Source organism: Lacerta agilis, chromosome 11 (genome assembly GCF_009819535.1).
Source record: "Lacerta agilis isolate rLacAgi1 chromosome 11, rLacAgi1.pri, whole genome shotgun sequence".
Classification (NCBI taxonomy): Eukaryota; Metazoa; Chordata; class Lepidosauria; order Squamata; family Lacertidae; genus Lacerta; species Lacerta agilis.
This window is the reverse complement of record NC_046322.1, coordinates 37,580,978-37,600,564: the sequence shown is the minus strand read 5'-3', so window position 1 is coordinate 37,600,564 and position 19,587 is coordinate 37,580,978. Positions and strand designations below refer to the sequence as shown.

At 42.5% G+C, this 19,587-nt stretch overlaps 2 protein-coding genes across 2 annotated transcripts in view; both read left to right on the top strand.

The window, feature by feature from the left end:
• ST8SIA4 (ST8 alpha-N-acetyl-neuraminide alpha-2,8-sialyltransferase 4) overlaps positions 1 to 19,587 on the top strand; it is a 79,813-nt gene that overhangs the window by 45,186 nt on the left and 15,040 nt on the right. The gene's annotated exons all lie outside the window — the stretch shown is intronic.
• On the top strand, positions 15,784 to 16,642 carry LOC117054927 (DCN1-like protein 5). The gene has a single exon (XM_033164163.1). The coding sequence runs from the start codon at positions 15,784 to 15,786 to the stop codon at positions 16,486 to 16,488; it is 705 nt and encodes a 234-aa protein (XP_033020054.1). The 3' UTR covers positions 16,489 to 16,642.

The window sequence follows — 19,587 nt, the reverse complement described above, 5'->3', positions numbered from 1 at the left end:
TCAAGGTGGTGTAGATGGTTCTCCCCCTCCTCATTTAATTCCTCATTTAATCCACAGGTTGGCTAGACTGAGAGGCAGTGGCTGGTTCAAAGTGGCCCAGTGAGCTTCATGGTTGACCAGGGGTTTGAACCCTGGCCTCCCAGGTCCTACCCTGACACTCTAACCACTGTAGCACACTCGTTCCCATTCCATTCCATTCCATTGTTTCTTTCTTCCAAGGCAGAGGGTGTCTTTAGGAATATGGCTGGTCTCTAATTCACCCTCTTCTTTTTTGTGTGCTGGGCTTTCCAGTCTCCTGGTACCCACTCTTAGCCAGATCTGTCACTTTGCAGACATCTGGGAACACAGGATTATTCTTGTGCTGCAGTTTAACGCCAGACTTAGAGCAGTTAAACAACCCTTCTTCTGCTTCCCCCCCGTTCAGTAATGTGCATATTTGGAGGCATCAAGGAAGAGGTAAAATTCCTTTTCTCTCATCTAACTGCCTTGGTGGAAAGGTGGGAATACATAAATATATACATACATGCCTATCTATCTGATAGTTCCTTGAGAAGCTGGTCCTAAGATTAAATTTAAAGTTAAGATGCAGACACATATTGATGAAGAACCTTCCACAGGATCCCCAGAGGCGAAACCTCTCTTTTTCAGAAAGACAGTCTCCGGTGGCCATGTATCCCACAAAACAAGTCAGGTATGAGGTTGATGACTGAGCATCATGTAAATTTTGGCCAGCTGGTTTTTGAAGTTGTGCTCTGGAGAGTGTATGTTAATTGCTGCAGGCAAATGAGATCAGGAAAGGACACCCAACAGAGGCTGCTACAGAATTGCTGATACATACCGAGCTTTTAAGCTGTTTATCACTTGGGGGGGGGGCGGAAATGCACAGGAGATGAAGGTAGAATAGGTGTGGAGACCTTGAGACAACTTCACTATTTCCTGGAATATGAGGTCAGTGCGAGCAGATGAAAGATGATTTAAGAGCTCCTTTCCTTGTTAGTCCTCCGCACATGTAGAATACATACACTCTTTGGCTCTGAATTTGGCTCCAGCACATTCAGTGGAATGTCAGACATGGGAGCCTAGCCTGTGTGCATAAGGTCTCCTTTCTGGCATTCTTCTTGCAGACATCAAGAGTAGGAATACTGCACATGAATGCACAAATGGAAACAACATCCTGTCCCTCCTCCTTATAGAACTTAAAACATGGCTGCCATCTCTTTCACACTGAGCTCCATAGAACAGCATTTCACCTAGTCCGGACACAAGATTAGGCACATGGTTGGTTCTCTCACTGAAATACTTTAATTGAATATATTGATTGAAAAATCAGGTTTAAAAAGCAAAAACTATCAATGACAAACCACCCTAATCTCCAAGCAGTGAGACATTTCAGGGATTTCGGTTTCCATGGATTGAAGGCCACTGGAGAGTGTGGTGTCTTTTCGATATGCCATTTTTATTTACACTGATATACAACCAGAGCATAAAATGGAAGTGCTTACAGCATTATCACTTCAACATATCTTGCTCATTGGGTCTCTCTAGGAAGCCCCCCCCCTCCGGAAAGCTATAGCAAGTTAGACATTGTGTATTTCCAACTCCTGTTGTTCTCCTGCTAGACAGATGTGGCATCCCACCAGGTCAGTGCTGTGGGGAAGAGGTCTACCTGCTCCTTCTGGAGGTCTCTCTAGCTAGTTGTTTCTATGGCAACACATCTGCACCTCAGACCAACTGTTTAAAAGGCTATCAGCAAATAGAATGGTTTGACTACTTCAATGGTTCTTTCTATTATAAACTCTGATATTGCAGGTGCAAAATTTATTGTAATGTTCTTATGTAGAAGAAAATAACTTCTTTCCATTGTACCTTTCTATCTGCATTAGAGCAAAGATACATTAATTAAAACAAAAATTAAGACTTTCTAAAGCGAAAGACAATTTTTAAATATAATATTTATTAAATTTTCTTTTTTTCCTTTATAACAACCAAATAAAATTTCTTCATCACATATTTCTTTGCTCAAATTGAGCTTTGACTTCCTCCCGTTCCCCTCCCTGGCTTCCATATGCAATCACTTTTATCTAAATCACCCTATTTACCTTATCTTAAAGGGGAAGACAAATTAGTGTATACTGGTAAATGTATTAATAGCTACCTTAAGCATTATGTGCTCACTTACCAAAATAGAAATGGATAACCAAGTACTGCCTTCTGCTTTGAGTTTCGGGTTAAGATACTTTCATTCCTCTTCCTTGAATTTTCAGCAAGCAGTGAAATAATGTTTGTTCTGCTTGTGCAGAGGTGTTGTGCTCATGTGTAAGTTGAAGATGGCATAGCATGTATGGTAGAGATTCACACCAGCAAAGCTTATGGACATACAGATGTTGCTGGACCATAACTGCTACCACCTCAGGATTTGCAGACTGGATTTGCAGATAGGAGTGGGAGCCCACAACATCTAGAGGAAACCAACTTGGCAATAGTTGGAATACAGCATCAATTGCGGTGGCTATGAGGGACAGGTATTGAGGGGGGGCAGAGGCAGGACATACTTTTTGATGACAGCTGCAGAAAACTGATAATCCAGCTTCTTACGTTTTCCTTTCACCTTTGAAAATTTCATATCGGGCTCTGAAAGTGTAGTGTTGGTTACTAAATAAATATCCTTCAATATTTCTTCTCTGTCTCCTGTTGTGGAGTGTTTCGCCATTGATTTTGTTGAAGATCAGGCTGTGAGTCTGATTAAGTAGAACGGTAGTGCTTGACATCCTGTAGTGAATTTGGCACCTTACTATTAGTTTTCTTTTTAAAAAAAATGACCTCAAAGTTTGCTTTCTAAATACTTGAGAGTTCAGTGAGAAAGCTCTCTTCTTCCAGGTAGTTGCTAAGAGGAGCATGTGACATAACCCAGGTGACAGGCCCACCCTGGATTTAGCCGTTTAAGAGAGAAACGAAGTGTGCAGGCCGAAAGCCATTTTGTTGCTCCTTAGTGAACTGTAGGGTTCTGAGTGATCCCTTGGCGCCTGATGCGGAAAAACACCAGTTCCTCCTGGCTTTGCAGGCATGCTTGACTTCCTGACTGAGATAGTAACCAGGTTACCAAGGCCTTAGCTCAGGATGTGGGGCGGGTGGGGGGGAGAGAGAAAAGGTTTTAAGGTATGAGACTAGAGGAGGAAACATACATTTGTACTTTGCCTGCCTGCAATCTAGTTGTCAGATTTTATCAGAAAACGGAAATTAATGTTAGGGCACCAACAAGTTGGCGTGCTGAAGTGCAGCAGTCAGTCAGATAAGCCAAGGTCAAACAGTCCAGGTCAGAAGCCAGCTGAAGTCAGATATCAGTATGGGGTCAGGAGAAGCCGAAGTCAGAACAGTCCAAGTCAGGAACCAGCCAAGTCAGTCAGGGAAAAGCCAGGAGCCAGGAACAAGCCAAGGGTCAGGAACAAGCCGAGGTCAGGAACAAGCCAGGAATCAGGAACAGAACGAGCAAGAGCAACCACGCACTCAGCATAGCAGTTGCAGGTGCTAGTGAAGGGAGGAGCTAGCCTTTCTTAAGTAGCTGGCCTGCAACCACGTCTCTTACGAGTTGCAGCTGCCTCTAATTGTTCCCTGCGTCTCTCAGCTCTACGCTCTACAGCTGAGAAGGGAGGAGGGGAAGGGCTGTTTCTCTCCTGACAAGGGCCTGATTCTGGCTCGACTTCCTCCTCCTCCTGTTCTGGTCTTCCCCCCTCTCCATCTGACTCTTCCTCTTCCGAGGAGTGCCGCCACTAGTCTTCTCCAGGTACGAACTCCTCCATTTCCCCAGGTTCCTCCGTGGGTGCAGCCTCACCGGGGGGGGGGGGCTTGCCACCACTCCTCCTCATCTGGCTCAACCCTGACAATTAATTATATTTGCAGGGAGGATGCCGATGAGCCAAACTGAGAATAAAAATGGCACAGGGCTTAGTACGCTGAAAAGCATAATGGAAAAATGGATAACAATACCAAAACCAGTGCCATCCAGATTCAGCTAGGGGGCGTAAATGTACACACCTGTAAGGTAAAGGACCCCTGGACAGTTAAGTCCAGTCAAAGGCAACTATGGGGTTGCGGCACTCATCTCGCTTTCAGGCTGAGGGAACCGGCGTTTGTCCACAGAGAGCTTTCCGGGTCATGTGGCCAGCATGAACAAACTGCTTCTGGCGCAATGGAACACTGTGACGGAAACCAGAGTGCATGGAAACACTGTTTACCTTCCCGCCACAGCAGTACCTATTTATCTACTTGCACTGGTGTGCTTTTGAACTGCTAGTTTGGCAGGAGCTGGGAGAGAGCAATGGGAGCTCATCCCGTCATGCAGATTTGAACCACCAATCTTCCGATCGACCAGCCCAAGAGGCTCAGTGGTTTACACAACTGTTTCCCAAGCTGGATCAAGCACTGCTTTCACAATTGCCCACCTTTATCCTCAGCTGGAACATAATTTTTGTGACCGTGTAAAAGTTGGAATCACCCAAAGAATTTTTCACCACTGCGTAGATACATTGTTTATTGTGTAGGGTATAAGCCTTTAAAATAAATAAATGTATAAATTGCTGGAAATAAATTGCCGTTGATACTGGACTATACACATACTATCCTGGCAGCTTTGCCTGTGACTGATTCGTAAGCTTAAGTTCTCTGCTTTCATGATAATTGATACTTCCTTTGTTTGCTTAAAGGGTTATCTTTTATATTAATGCACTGTGGTTCTTCTGGCTGGCAATTGTGCCCAGGCACCAGTGGGATACACAACGGTAAAATCAATAGCTTTTATATCTGATTAATCTAACCTGTTTAAAACCTAAGCATCTGTAAATGGATATTTGATACGATAGGGCTTTGAAAAGGATGTTTTGCATTACATTGATTGAAGGGGAAAGAGGTCAGAGTTTAGCGGCATGATAAATTAATATTAAATATGTGATTTTATCAGGAATGCAAACCACAGTTGATTCATAGCAGTGTGCCTGAAGAAGAGAATCCTGGGTAGAATTTAAGCCCCAGAGTTCCATCATTGCCTTGCAATTATATTGAAGCAGTGTGCATTTCTCAGGTCTCATGTTGTCTGTAATTCAGAACCTTAAATGTTTACAGGTCTCCCATTGCTGGCAGAGATTATGACTACCCTTTCCTGCAATGAAAAGCCTGAGTTGCAGATGCAGGACTAAATGGTGGTTTGCAGTATCTGTCATTGATGTGCCCAGTGCTTTTTTTTTTTTTCTTTAAAAATGTTTAGGGGTACTCTCATTTTCCTACTCATATTGAATTACTGCCCCTCAATGCGGCGAAACTTTGATTCACAAAATGTTTAGGGGTTTGTGTACCCCCACGTCCCCCCCCCCAGAAAAAAGCACTGATGAAGCTGGTGGAAAATATAATTGGGACCAACCTCCGAAAAAAAGAGTTGATTTAATGCTTTTTGTGCCTGTTCACGTCAGGAGGCAGGTGGGAAATTGCAAACTAGAGTGTTTCTTTCATGTCAAAACCTTCCTGACTGGATTGTTGGCACGTCTGGAAGAAGAGCATTAGCTTAACTTTTCCTCTGAAATGCTAGTTTTCTAAATAGCGGTTCATTCATTGGTAACCTCAAGCCTTGATTACTTTAACACGTTTTATGCGGAGCGGCCCTTGTATCCGATCTGGAAGCTGCAACTAGTACAAAATGCAGCAACCAGGTTGCTCACAGGAGCAGATTGTCAGCACCATGTTATTCCACTGCTGAGAGAGCAGCACTAGACCAGGATCAAGGTACGTGGGTGAATTCGCAAAGCCCTAAACAACTTGGGCCCAAAATACTTTTAAGGAACACCTGATCCCTTATATTCCATCTTGATCACTGAGATCCTCTGAAGGGACACTTCTGGTGGTTCCCCACACCCCTGAGGTTTGGTTGGCCTCTATTAGGGATCATACCATTAGGGTTGCTGGCCCTGCCCTATGAAACTCCCAAACTCTCCAACATTTCGCTGATGAAAATAATAATAATAATACCCCACCCATATGGCTGACCCACTCTGGGCAGCTTCCAACATACAGTGGTACCTCGGGTTACAAACACCTCGGGTTGCAAACACTTCAGGTTACAGATTCCGCTAACCCAGAAATAGTACCTCGGGTTAAGAACTTTACCTCAGGATGAGAACAGAAATTTCACAGCGGTGGCAGCAGGAGGCCCCATTAGCTAAAGTGGTACCTCAGGTTAAGAACGGTTTCAGGTTACGAACGGACCACCAGAACGAATTAAGTTCGTAATCAGAGGTACCGCTGTATATAAAAACATAATAAATCATTAAACATTATATATATAAAAAAACTTTCCTATACAGGGCTGACTTCAGATGTCTTCTAAAGGTTGTATAGTTACTTGTATCCTTGACTCAGGGTTCACATAACTCCATATCCTCCAAAATTTATCTGATCAAAATAAGGGCATTCCAGGATCAAATCAGAAACCTAGCAGTTTGAAAGCAAATCAGAGTCCAAGTAGATAAATAGGTACCACTCCAGCGGGAGGGTAAACAGCATTTCTGTGCGCTGGTCTGGTTCACCAGAAGCAGCTTAGTCATGCTGGCCACATGACCGGGAAGCTGTATGCCAGCTCCCTCGGCCAGTAAAGCGAGATGAGCGCCACAACCCCAGAGTCGTTCACAACTGGACCTAATGGTCAGGGGTCCCTTTACCTTTAAGGAAAAGCAGGACATTCAAGGATCAAATCAGAAACTGGAACAGCTTCTGTAAATCTGGGACTATTCCTGAAAAATAGGGACACTTGGGGAGTCTGAACTCCCTACCTATAGAGGTTCTTCAGGAATTGTCCCTGCCTTCTTTTGAAAACTGTATTGTATAGACAGTTATTTGGAATATGATTTCTTTTTCTTTTTTAATTGACCATTATTTACTGATGTTTTATCGATGCTTGTATTTATGTTTTTACTCTAGCTTTTACTGGTTTTATTACCTGTATGTTGCGTACTGCCTTCTTGTACTGGTATGAAACACAGATTATCAATACTTCAATGAACAAGTAAATTCAGTGAAATTTTCATGAGGGGAAGTATTCAGTCATGCGATTCCCATATATGCATATCCCTCCCCAAATAACACAACCCCAGGAAAGTTCTTTTGCACTTAATATATGTGTAGGTTATACCATTTTTAGAGCAACACTGGTAGTTGTGTGGGGGACCTAATTTGTATTTGTCAAGCACCACACATGCAGGAACTACAGTTTCCTCCTTTGTGTCATCATTCCAGTGCACAATGTGTGCCCTATAATGTGTTTGTGCATGCCTGTGTGTGTAAAACATTCCTTGATGGAGAATTGAATGAGACAAGCTTTGCGTTTCTTAGGAACATTGGATACCCACATCGTACTTGTGAGTGCCTAGTGTTTTCAGAGCGAATACTCGGTTGAAATAGGCTTCAGAGATATTTGTGTAATACTTGCCTTTCATTTAGCATTTATGCTTTGAAGGAGATTGGCCTCATGCTTGTTCCACAACTCTTAACTCAGCTGAATTACAGCACTGACACCCTGAAATCGAGACAGAGCATTAGTCTTTTAACATCTGGCAATTGTGATTTAGATTGGTAGTTCAAAGAAGCCCGGAGGTCCCTGATGTGTGTTTATTTACTTCAAGATCACATGTCTGTGCCGTTTACAGGCTCTAACCTCAGATCTGCAATCGGAGCAGTATGGATTGATTGAGGTGTTGCAGTTGAGCAAAGGTGTGTGGTTCTGTTCTGTTATACTTTGCAATAATGTGTTCAGTCAGCAGGCTACATATATATCCAAGAATCTTAAACTCCCACTGTACATATGGCATGGTGCCACTCTGCAGCTTTTCCTTTCCTCAAAAGGCAAATTTGTCCACAGCAGTTTCAGCATTAACTTAATCCTTTTGGTAATTGTACCCAACAATAGTTCCCAATTGTTGTATTCTTAGCAACAGAGGGTGTCCGTGTTAGCAAATCACTCCTCAGTTGCTAACATTGTGGCTGGTGTGTCACATCTCTGTGTTTACTTCCCTGAGCTGGGAAAGTTCTGAGGACAGAAGTTACGTCTTATCTCTTCCGTCATGTTGTTCTGTTGCACTGTTTTTGTTTCTCTCTCTGTCTGTTGCTGAAGAAGAGAGCAGATGCCATTATGATTTGTCCTATAAATATCGTAGAATAAATCCTTAGGATGCTCATAGTCATGTTCTCAGTCATTACTGCTATCTCTGCTGATCAATAGCGTGCATAGGATCAGCCAATCTGTGTCGCTGGGCGCACCGGGATGAAGATTGATGGCCATCCTGGGGGAGCACAACATCAGAGGACGGCCAGAGAGTTTTTGTCTCATACAAGGGGTGCCCCCGGCTCCTCCAGAAAGTCCATAGGGGGCAAGTGGGGGTAGTCCCTATGGAATTTCCTCCCACAAGAGGCAGTGATGGCCACCTGCTTAAGATGGCGCAGGAGGGTTTTGACACCCACCCACCCTACTTTCCCAGAGCCATACCATTCCACAATTGCCACTGCCACCAAGAATGGCAAGCAGTCCCCCCCTTATTTTGAAAAAACCAGGCTGTTGATAGAGCAATTATCATCTATTTCATAAGAAATCTGCCAGTGTATGTTGCAAAAAAGGATGTTTCTGTATTCAAGTATGCGATGACGATTTATTTATCTATATAAAATTGCCTGGAAATATGATGAAAGGTTAATTTATGACATCGACCTTTGCAGAAACAAGTTTCTGAATAGTTGATCAACCCATCTCCTTTCCTAATGCATTGATGATAGAATGGCACCACTTTATATAAGCTTTACTTAAGTGATTTAAATTTCATTTAAACACTCCTGCCAGCTGTACTACAAGAATCTAGAGAGCATATATGCTTTTTTGGCATTGGTACACATTGGCAAATCATATGGCAGGAGGCTGATTGAACTATCTCTTGCCTGCAGATGTTCTTAAAGGAGCTGATATGCTTTAAATAAATATGAAACTCTTCCCTCCCCCCAAAAAAACATTCTTGGAAGGCAACTTTGTTCTGAAATACTTCAAATGGCCTCCTTAAAACCCACTGTGATCTTCTCACAAACTAATGGAAGTTATTTATGAAAGTAAAGTTTTACCTTCTTGTTTTGTTTTGTTACACAAGCATCAATTCTTGGTAAGAGCAGAGTATATTTTGGTATAGAGAGCGAGTCCATTGTTTATAAAGAAATGCATATGGTGTACTGGTAAGAACTGTGCTTTCATTATTATTTTTTTGTACGGAGAACTGCAAAGCAAAGATAAGTGGGTTTGGCACTCGTGCCACCCAGAAGTCGCAATACATTTAGCCTAACAACAATGGTACTGAGTTTCTATGCATGAGGTTATAGTAAATTGATGGGTAGCTTAATTTTTGTGTGTGCACACACATACAGTGTGTGTGTGTGTGTGTGTGTGTGTGTGTGTGTTATTTTCTCCAATGTAATATTTGCATGAACCAGTTTCTAGCCTACTCTCAAAATTTATTCCCGTGCCTACTGTCATCAAAGTCTCTTCCCTAACTTAACAACAATCCTAGTATTCTCAGAGGGACCGTCACAATACATTTATCAAAGCAGGAGAACTTCAGAAAAGCAGTGACTACTGAAGGCTTGGGCGGGTGTGCAGATAATGAGGAGTGACAAAATTCCAGGCACAGAGAGCATTCTGGTATGGCTTGAGGCACTGAGCCATGCTTGAAGCTCCAAAGGCATTTTTGAAAAGCTGTGTTCTGCAAACATAACTGCTCTGAGGGAGCAACAAGAACTCAGAGTGGCCCTGGACATTAATGATATCATCTATTAACGGCATGTTATAAACTTCTGAAGTGGGGACCCGCATATCTCTCCGAGGGAGATGTACATGGGGGTAGCCACTTCCTGAACACTTGCCTCCCTTTAAATGTTTGAAAATACACAAAGTGTGGCTTGGTCATTAATGTCTGAAGCCACTGAAACCAGATGAGTTTCACAGCATTTTCAGGGGAATTTACTTGTTGAAGCACTTGCAAAGGTAGGCAGAACAGCTTCAAAGGAATCCACCGTTCTCAAGGCATTCAAAGGCCTATATGAGTAGTAGAACTTCACACAGTTACCATTGTGTGAAGGAGAGAGCAGGGCTTCACTTGCTGCCCCTCCCTTGTCATAAAAGTCCTCACCAATATGCCCACCGCATTCCACATGTTGCGGGGGGGGAGAGAATCTACATTTTTGGGCTTTCAAACCATGTGGGGAAGCTACATACAGAGAACCGGCTCCCCTATTCAGGCCTACCCCAACACATGTTGGTCAGGAGAGTGATGGGGTTATGGGTTGGGAAAGGCAGTCTTGCTCTCTGCATGATGTAATAGTGTTTGCACATTGCATTCTTCACACATGAACTCGAGACTTCGCACAAGTACAAGTGAATTTTGCAAATAACTGTACCCATGTTGTTGTTTTAAATCAAACTGAGGGCACTTCTGTACTCATATTGTACTGTATGTGCTTGGATTTGATCATCTGCAATGTTTGTGTGTGTAGCAATTCAATTCAATTCAATTTATTTATTGCATTAGCCATATGGCCATAGCACATAGTAAAAGACCAGGCAGTGGCCTGGCACAATTATACAAAGAATACAACAGATACAGTTAAAACATTGGAGGTAAAATCATGCTGGAAAATACAAATAAAATAAAGAGCAATAGCAGGGCATGACGACAGAGTCCATGTCAGGAAGATACATAGGACTAAGGCTAAGGGAAGTTAGCCAAAAAGGTGGTCCTGAGTTTCAGGGCCTGTAATATGTAGATGGCCACTCCACGTGAAATCAAGTAAGTATTTCATGCGGTCAACGTCCCTGGCAATAGTTGGTGGGATTAGAGGGAGAAGCCTAGGTCTTATTGAGGCATATAGTGGGCAGTAGAGGAAGAAGTGAATGAAGTCCTCTATCTTTCCTTTGTTGCATGGGCAGAGTCGAAGATCCAGAGGAGTATTGGAAAATACACCCTGTAAGAATGCTGTGGGAATGGCATGGAATCGAGCTAGTGTAAAGGCCCTTCTTAGCGCAGGATTTATCAGATCACTCAAATAGTGGGCCAGAGATCTAACTGCCTTCACACGAGGGAACCACATGGAGAGTCTGGCCACATTAGATAGTTCTTGATCAAGGGCAGCGTCCCTAGCAAGAATCCAGTCGCGAATTTTGTCTTTGTCCCATGAGGATAGGACGGCAAAATCTGGAAGGGAGTAGCGATGACAGATGGACTCCATGCCCCTTGACCAGGTGCTGCTGCCGGTAAAGGCTAAGAAGGCTTGTTTGGCTAATAGAGAATTTGGAGTTTCAGCAAGCGATTTGTAGAAGGTAATTATCCTGGTATGGGCTCTTGCTACGATGGATGGTAGGCCCAATTCCATTCTCAGTTGGGCCGCCATTGTCCCATTAGGGCACTTCTGTACCCACATCGTACTGTATGTGCTTGGATTTGATCATCTGCAATGTTTGTGTGTGAAGCAATAATGTCTGAAATCGAAAGTATGACTATTATTAAAATGCTTTATTAGTTCTAGTAAGAAGAATGTGCCGTGCACATGATGAAATTTTATGGGCAATCACATTCAAAGAAGTGCCACTGTAGCCACACACCGATCCATCTCCCTTAAGATGGAAATAAATATGTATATGTGTAATAATATTCTCTACCGTTAGCTCCCCCTTTTGGGGTAACTTGGCTACCATACTTGCCCAAAGCAAGCCTATTTCCCTTCCAGTCCTCTCAATTTAAAAGCGAAAAATGTAGGAAACAAAAAAGTGCAGGGAAAATCTGCAAAATATTTATTGAAATTGGGCTGAGGGCCACATGCCCTCAGTATGGTGTGTTTGTTAAGAGTGTCAGATCAGGGTTAAAATCCTCACCCAGCCCTGAAGGTCACTGAGTGACCTTGGGCCAGTCATGATACCTCAGGCTCACCTATCTCAGAGAGGTAGAACCATGTGTGCTACCTGGAGTTCCCTGCAGGAAAGGTGGGATATAAATGTAATAATGAGGATGGTGTTGTTGCTGAGAATGCCCTATAAAAATGCTTGATAATGTGCTTCTTTCTGAAATATACGGTGAAAAATAATTCTGTTGCAGCATTGCAATTAATGCATTCTGTAGAGAATGGGGAGGGAAACAAACTCTGTTGCTAAGGCACCATAGTTACAGATGAACAGCCAATGTAAGGAGTTCCACTTTTGTTGGGGGGGGGGGCGTGTTTCCACACTCTTCTTATTTACAATGCTGTTCATGAGTCCTTAATCCTAATTGCCATATTCTCCAAAGAAAAATGTGTGTGTGAAGAAATAATTTTAGAGCTGCTGCTTGCTAAAAAAAATTCTGCTTGTGTCGTTTAATTTCATAGGTCTTTACAATGCTTGAAATATTTATTTTTAATAAGAATAGGCAGGTTTCGGGTAAATACGAAAAGCAAAGGTGTTGGGGGAATTAGTAACAACCAGGGTTTTTTTATTATTGGGAAAAAATACTACTTTTTACGGCTACCAAATTCTATGCCCCCATCTTGACAGAAGGTTATCTTTTTAAAGAGGGCACATACCTTTGCAATGACGGATGTTTCAAAGGCACTGATAACTCCCCAAAGCAAGTGAAAGCAATGAAATTTCCATGGAGCTCTCTGCCAAATGAAAGGCATTAGGTTTCCCCAAAGGTTTCATCTTTCTCAGCTTCTCAACTTCCAAATGGTACTGTATCTCTCCTGCCATTCTGTCAAAGGGGTTCAGGGGCAAAGGGTGGACAGATGTCTCCTCTGTGAGTCTGTCTCTCCACCACCTTCTTCTGAGATGTGCTTACATGGACCAGTATTTTTAGTGATGAGACTGAAATACATTTTGATTGTTCAGTGTAATTACATTGTTGAAGTCATCCATTTATTTTTAGGGAATTACAGTCATACCTCATGTTGCGAACGCTGCGAGTTACATGTTTTTGGGTTGCGCTCCGCACCGAACCCAGAAGTACCGGAACGGGTTACTTCCAGGTTTTGGTGCTCGCACATGCACAGAAGCACTAAATCGCGCTTTGCGCATGTGCAGAAGCACCGAATTGCAACCCGTGCGCGCACAGATGCGGCACTGTGGGTTGCGAATGCGCCTCCCGCACAGATCGTGTTCGCAGCCCAAGCATCCACTGTACATCCATTGCTGTCCATCCATTTGTGGACAGCTCATTGATCCAGCTGAGGATTCCCAAAATTGGAAGGGGGAGGGATAATATTTTTGCTGATTCCCTTACAGTCCCCAGTACAACCCCCTTCCTTAAAAAAAAAAAAACCTGGTCCAGAGAGTTGGGGTGCCCTCTAGAATGGCATGAGAGGTGGCATAGAGGACTGCAGGAGAAAGGTGAAATGTGGAAAAGTCCTTATGAGGATGACAGGACAGTGTTGGATACAACCCAGTGTTGTTTTTAAAATGACTGAATAAATGAAATAATCCTTGTACCCGGGATTTATTTAGGGAACAGTCCACTGCAAAGCAGCTAAAATAATGAGAGATGTGCAAAAATGCAGTTGTGCTCTTGTGCATATCCCATTTATTTCACATTTCAACCTCTTTCTTTCTTGAAAAATAAGAACACTTTATTTTTGTCTTGGGGATGCAAGTCAGAGTGATTTATCGTGCCCTTAAGGTCTGTCGGATGTTGCTCATTCAGTCAGATGCTTCAGTAGTGCTGCTGACACAACCAAGGAGAGGGAAATACCTACGACAGTGGGGGGGGGGAACATTTGTCTGCCTCTTCCCCCCCCAATATAGATCAGAAAAGTGGTCATAGGAATTTAAAATTTTACCTATTGAAATGTATTTAATTTTGGCCTGCTACCATGCTGAAACAAACATTTATGTAGACATATGTGCATCTTTCTCCCACACATGTGGAACCCATAAGTTAATAACTTTGTCGTAATAATCACGAACATATTTATTGTCTCTCAGTTTGTTTGTTCATTGCCATTTTATGTGTCCAGATATTTAGTTCCTTTTGGGTGTTCACAATGTAAGATTTAAATAAAAAATAAAAAATAGTACATTGTAACATAATGGTTGTAATCCAACAGCCAAGTAACACAAATGCCTCTGGTACTTCCCTGTTGTCAGGTATGAAACGGCTTGTAGCAGTGTCTCCACAGCTATTGATGCTTTTGGTCTCACACATCCTGAAGTGTACAGAGTGTACATAAATGCTTTGTCTTACCATATGACAGTTACTTGACATGACACATGAACTTACACACTTTGTCATGCAGTTTTCATACCGTGTTTGGGGGAACTCTGAGGTTCCTTGGAATAAGCACTGGCTGAGTTCTTGAGAACATTTTTGGTCTTTGCAAGCTGAGGCAGAAGCTCTTGTCTGTTTAGGGAAGTTTTTAATATTTAATGCTGTATTGTTTTTAACACTTGATTGGGAGCCGCCCAGAGTGGCTGGGGAAACTCAGCCAGACGGGTGGGGTACAAATAAATTGTTGTTGTTGTTGTTGTTTGCATTTCACGAGCTCACTATATGCTTTAGAATGTGCTCATTCAACATGACTATCTAAATTTCCATGGGCTGCTAAGCAGACAAGTCTATGTAGGACTGGACCCCTGAACATACTTGTTGCAACATTCTTTTTACAAGCAAATTCTCACACTCTTAAGTATTTTGTGTGGAATTACCAATAAAGAAAGTACCGCTGTATTAATACGAATCAAATCACTTGAGAGAAAGGACTTTATAAAAGTGTAGTTTGCTTTAAAACATTGGATAATATTTACAGGGTAACGAGATATGAAATGAGAGCATAAAACATAAATTTTAAAAAAATGCATTAGTGGTAGGTGTAACAGCGGAAACACATTTCAACAGCTTTTTAAGCATTCTTAAAGAGCAAGCCTTTCTTTAAAAAGTCTTTCCCAGATTATCTTTCTGAGATTGCCTGAAAGGAAGGAAAGAGAAGAAGCCAAGGTGATGTGATGTGACGGGGCAGGTATCAAAAGCACCCTGAAGTACCGGTATATTGTCTTAAGTGGCTCAAATATGTGCTTTGCTAGTTATGTCTGACCTAAAAGGGTCTCCTGTAAGCATTCTTTAACACTAGATTATTTAAATTACAGGATATGACCTATAACTTAATATTTTCTGATTATATTATTAAGTAATTTGAACCCTCCTGATGATCCACAACAATCCACCTGCCAGGAAGTTAGCACTGAGGATCTAGGAGTCTTGGTAGACCACAAACTTGACATGAGTCAACAGTGTGATGCAGCAGCTAAAAAAGCCAATGCAATTCTGGGCTGCATCAATAGGAGTATAGCGTCTAGATCAGTGTTTTTCAACCACTGTTCCGCGGCACACTAGTGTGCCGCGAGATGTTGCCTGGTGTGCCGTGGGAAAAATTACTTTATATGTAGTCAATATAGGCACAGAGGACCAGCGTTGCCACCGCCGCCGCTTCTCCCTCAGGAAAGCTCTTTATTTCGCTCCCCACCACAGTATCCCCCTTCCCACGCCTGAATCTACCAGGCGCGGCGGCGGCGGCGGCGGCGAGCTGAGAGGAAGGAAGGCAAGAGCCGCGACGGCACCGGCAGCTTCTCCGCCTCCTCCTCCGCCTCCTCCTCCTCCTCAGCTGCGAGGGAAGGAAGAGGCGGCGGCTCCCTCCCCCCTCCCGAGGGGCCCCGCGGCCCTCCGCCTCCGCGCCCCCGTCCGGGGCGAACCGAGGGAGATGCCCGTGAAGAAGAAGCGCAAATCCTCGGGGCAGGCGGGGGACGAGACGGGCCTCAAGAAGTGCAAAATCAGCAGCTACTGCAGGTCTCAAGCTTCTAGTAAAGTGATAAGCGGTGAGGAGCATTTTTCAAGCAAGAAGTGCCTGGCTTGGTTTTATGAATATGCAGGTGAGGATGAAGTGGTAGGGCCAGAAGGAATGGAGAAATTCTGTGAGGACATTGGCGTTGAACCTGAAAATATTATTATGCTAGTTTTAGCCTGGAAACTGGAGGCTGAAAGCATGGGATTTTTTACAAAGGAAGAATGGTTAAAGGGGATGACCTCATTACAATGTGACTGCACAGAAAAGCTGCAGAGTAAATTTGATTTTTTGCGCTCGCAACTGAATGATATTTCAACATTTAAGAATATCTACAGATATGCCTTTGATTTTGCAAGGGATAAAGACCAGAGAAGTCTGGATATTGACACTGCAAAATCTATGTTAGCTCTTCTGCTTGGAAGAACGTGGCCTCTGTTTTCAATATTTTACCAATACTTGGAGCAGTCAAAATACAGAGTAATTAACAAAGATCAGTGGTACAATGTGTTAGAATTCAGCAGAACTGTCCATGCAGATCTTAGCAACTATGATGAAGATGGGGCATGGCCTGTTCTTCTTGATGAATTTGTGGAGTGGCAAAAGGTTCGCCAAGCATCATAGCAAGAGCAGCTTTGAAGAAGGTGCTGGATCTTGTGATGTTGCAAAAACTGAGTCAAAACCAAGGGTTGCGTTCACATCCTTATGAACTTTAGTCATTTTTTCCCCTTTTATTTTTAAAGGAAGCCTTGTTACATGTGAAATGGGCATTGAACCACACCTCATCTGAGACTGAAAATTGGAGGGTTTCGTCTTAAGTTTCTAGCATTTCAGAACAATAAAGATTCAGATTTGTAACAGTCTTTATATATATATATATATATATATATATATATATATATATATATGGGCACAGAGTTATTTTTTTAAATATTTTCTAATGGTGGTGTGCCTCGTGATTTTTTTCATGAAACAAGTGTGCCTTTGCCCAAAAAAGGTTGAAAAACACTGGTCTAGATCAAGGGAGGTAATAGTACCACTATATTCTGCTCTGGTCAGACCTCACCTGGAATACTGTGTCCAGTTCTGGGCACCACAGTTCAAGAAGGATACTGACAAGCTGGAACGTGTCCAGAGGAGGGCAACCAAAATGGTCAAAGGCCTGGAAACGATGCCTTATGAGGAACGGCTTAGGGAGCTGGGTATGTTTAGCCTGGAGAAGAGAAGGTTAAGGGGTGATATGATAGCCATGTCCAAATATATAAAAGGATGTCATATAGAGGAGGGTGAAAGGTTGTTTTCTGCTGCTCCAGAGAAGTGGACACGGGGCAATGGATTCAAACTACAAGAAAGAAGATTCCACCTAAACATTAGGAAGAACTTCCTGACAATGAGAGCTGTTCGGCAGTGGAATTTGCTACCAAGGAGTGTGGTGGAGTCTCCTTCTTTGGAGGTCTTTAAGCAGAGGCTTGACAGCCATCTGTCAGGAATGCTTTGATGGTGTTTCCTGCTTGGCAGGGGGTTGGACTGGATGGCCCTTGTGGTCTCTTCCAACTCTATGATTCTATGATTCTATGACTGCAGCCACGCTCCACCTCGTAAGCTTTGCTTACATTTCAGCCTTTCGGAAAAAAGAGCTTCCACAAACAGAACACGTAACCAGCAATATCAACATTACCAGCTTAACCAAGCTCCTTCTGCTTGAAGCCTTTCTTGACTCTTTTTGGAAATAAGACTAGAGCAGACAAAATTCAGATGAATAAAAGTCTACGGTAATCATATTTTAAACTGTTGGGCTGAGAGTTCAGCAGTTAAAAGGACAGTAGGTTTCTTGGTGAGAGGTTGCAGCGTGAGTCAACCAGAGTGAATTAGTCTGCTCAAATCAAAATTATTTCAACTCCTATTCTCACTTTCCCTGCTTAATATCTCTGCAAGGTCATTGACAGCACTCCAGTCACGAAGCAAAGATTACCAGGCAAGCTCCTAAGCCAGCAAGAGTTTACAAAAGTAGTTTTAAAACTAAGTGAAACAATATGCTGGATAATAAATTTCTGGGATGGGAATAAATCTATTTTTGTCTCCTGTCCATTACACTAGAAAGTGTGAAAATGATTGGTGTAGATCTTTCCTGAACTGTTTCACAATTCATCTCTTAATTGCTATTAGATTGCTGTCTAAAAACCATAACTGTGACTCTTAGTGCTTGGCAGAGAAATAGAGGCACATCTAACCATTGTGAAATGACATATTCATGCATACTAGAAGGCAACCTTAAGATACATCTATCTAAAAATAATTTCAGAAGGAACCATGAAAATTGAAATCTTGTCCTATCAACGAATTAAGTGGAGTTAATATTGTGCTATGTCACTGCAATAAAAGGGAGCATTCACATGTTAGTGGAGAACTTAGACTAGTCTAAGTTTTCCACTAACTTGTGAATGCTCTAGCTGACTTTATGTGACTTGCTTACATTACACAACCACAAGGAGGAATAAGGGTGAGATTCAAATCAGTGTGCATTTATAGACAAATCTGCCTAATTTACATTTTCTGAAGCACAGCCTTCCTTTGAAATGTGTTCTCTGAATATTGCAATGCGGTATTCTTCAGCTATGTAATGTGTACAAAAATGCATATACTAAAGTGTGCATAAGAATGCATATATTAGTGGAAATGACATATACAAAATTTGTGGGTTTAAAAAAACCCATATAAAATGCATTATATAAGGGGAAATTGTTTTGCACATACTGTATGTTCATACAATTAGCCAAAACTGCATACAAAAATGAGTATATTAGGAGAAATCTGCATTAAATGCTGCCATGTTTTCATTAGGACTTGTGGGGGGGGGTCCCCTCCAAAAAAGATTGCAAACTGACGTGGAAATGTGGAAATCTGAATTTAAGAGTGGGGAAACTAAGAAACTGAAATTAATTGGCCCATACCTAACAGCCAGTGTTCAGTTAAGATTCAGCTGCCAGTCCAGTTGCCTTAGTCATGTGGAACAGAGAGGGATGCCATATTGACTTGCAGCAAAATTCCTTGGCCCAGCTCTGCTTAGGTCACAGTTCTGATGAACATGCTTATTCAAAAATAAACCCATTGATTCCAAGGCAGTGAGCCTCATGAAAACAGTGGACAGACTGACTTCCTGCTAAGCAGACATAGGATTGTGCTACATGTTCTAATTGGCTTCAAAGCTGCAGTAGCTGAAGCTTCTTGTTCTGTAGGAGAACAGGGGACATAAAATTAAAGGCCATACTAATGGCCTTTTCATTCAATATCTGCTTTACAAACAGGAATCTTGTTGTTCCTGCAATATTTAGCAGAAACACTTAGCATTGACTGAGGTCAAAGTGGGAAGGAGGAGGAGGAGGAGGAGGTAGTATTGATTCACTGAGTGGAACTTGTCATTAAAGGAAGATTGAATGTTTGACTCTTATCTGCCTTTTTTACAGTGTGTTTTTACCTTGGATAAAACTGCTGTTTGTCTTATTTTATGTTACCTACTTGAGAATGCTCTTTAGCTAATGCTCATATGTTGACATTATACTGACACATTTATATGGTGCAGTTTGGCACACGCTGGCTGCTGAAACCATCACTTGGGTGATGCATTATCTGGACCCGAACCGAATACCATGATAGTGAGCTGCACATATGGAGTGTGTGTGGTGGGCTTTTTGGAACTGGGTCCACCAGGCAAGTAACTCCAGA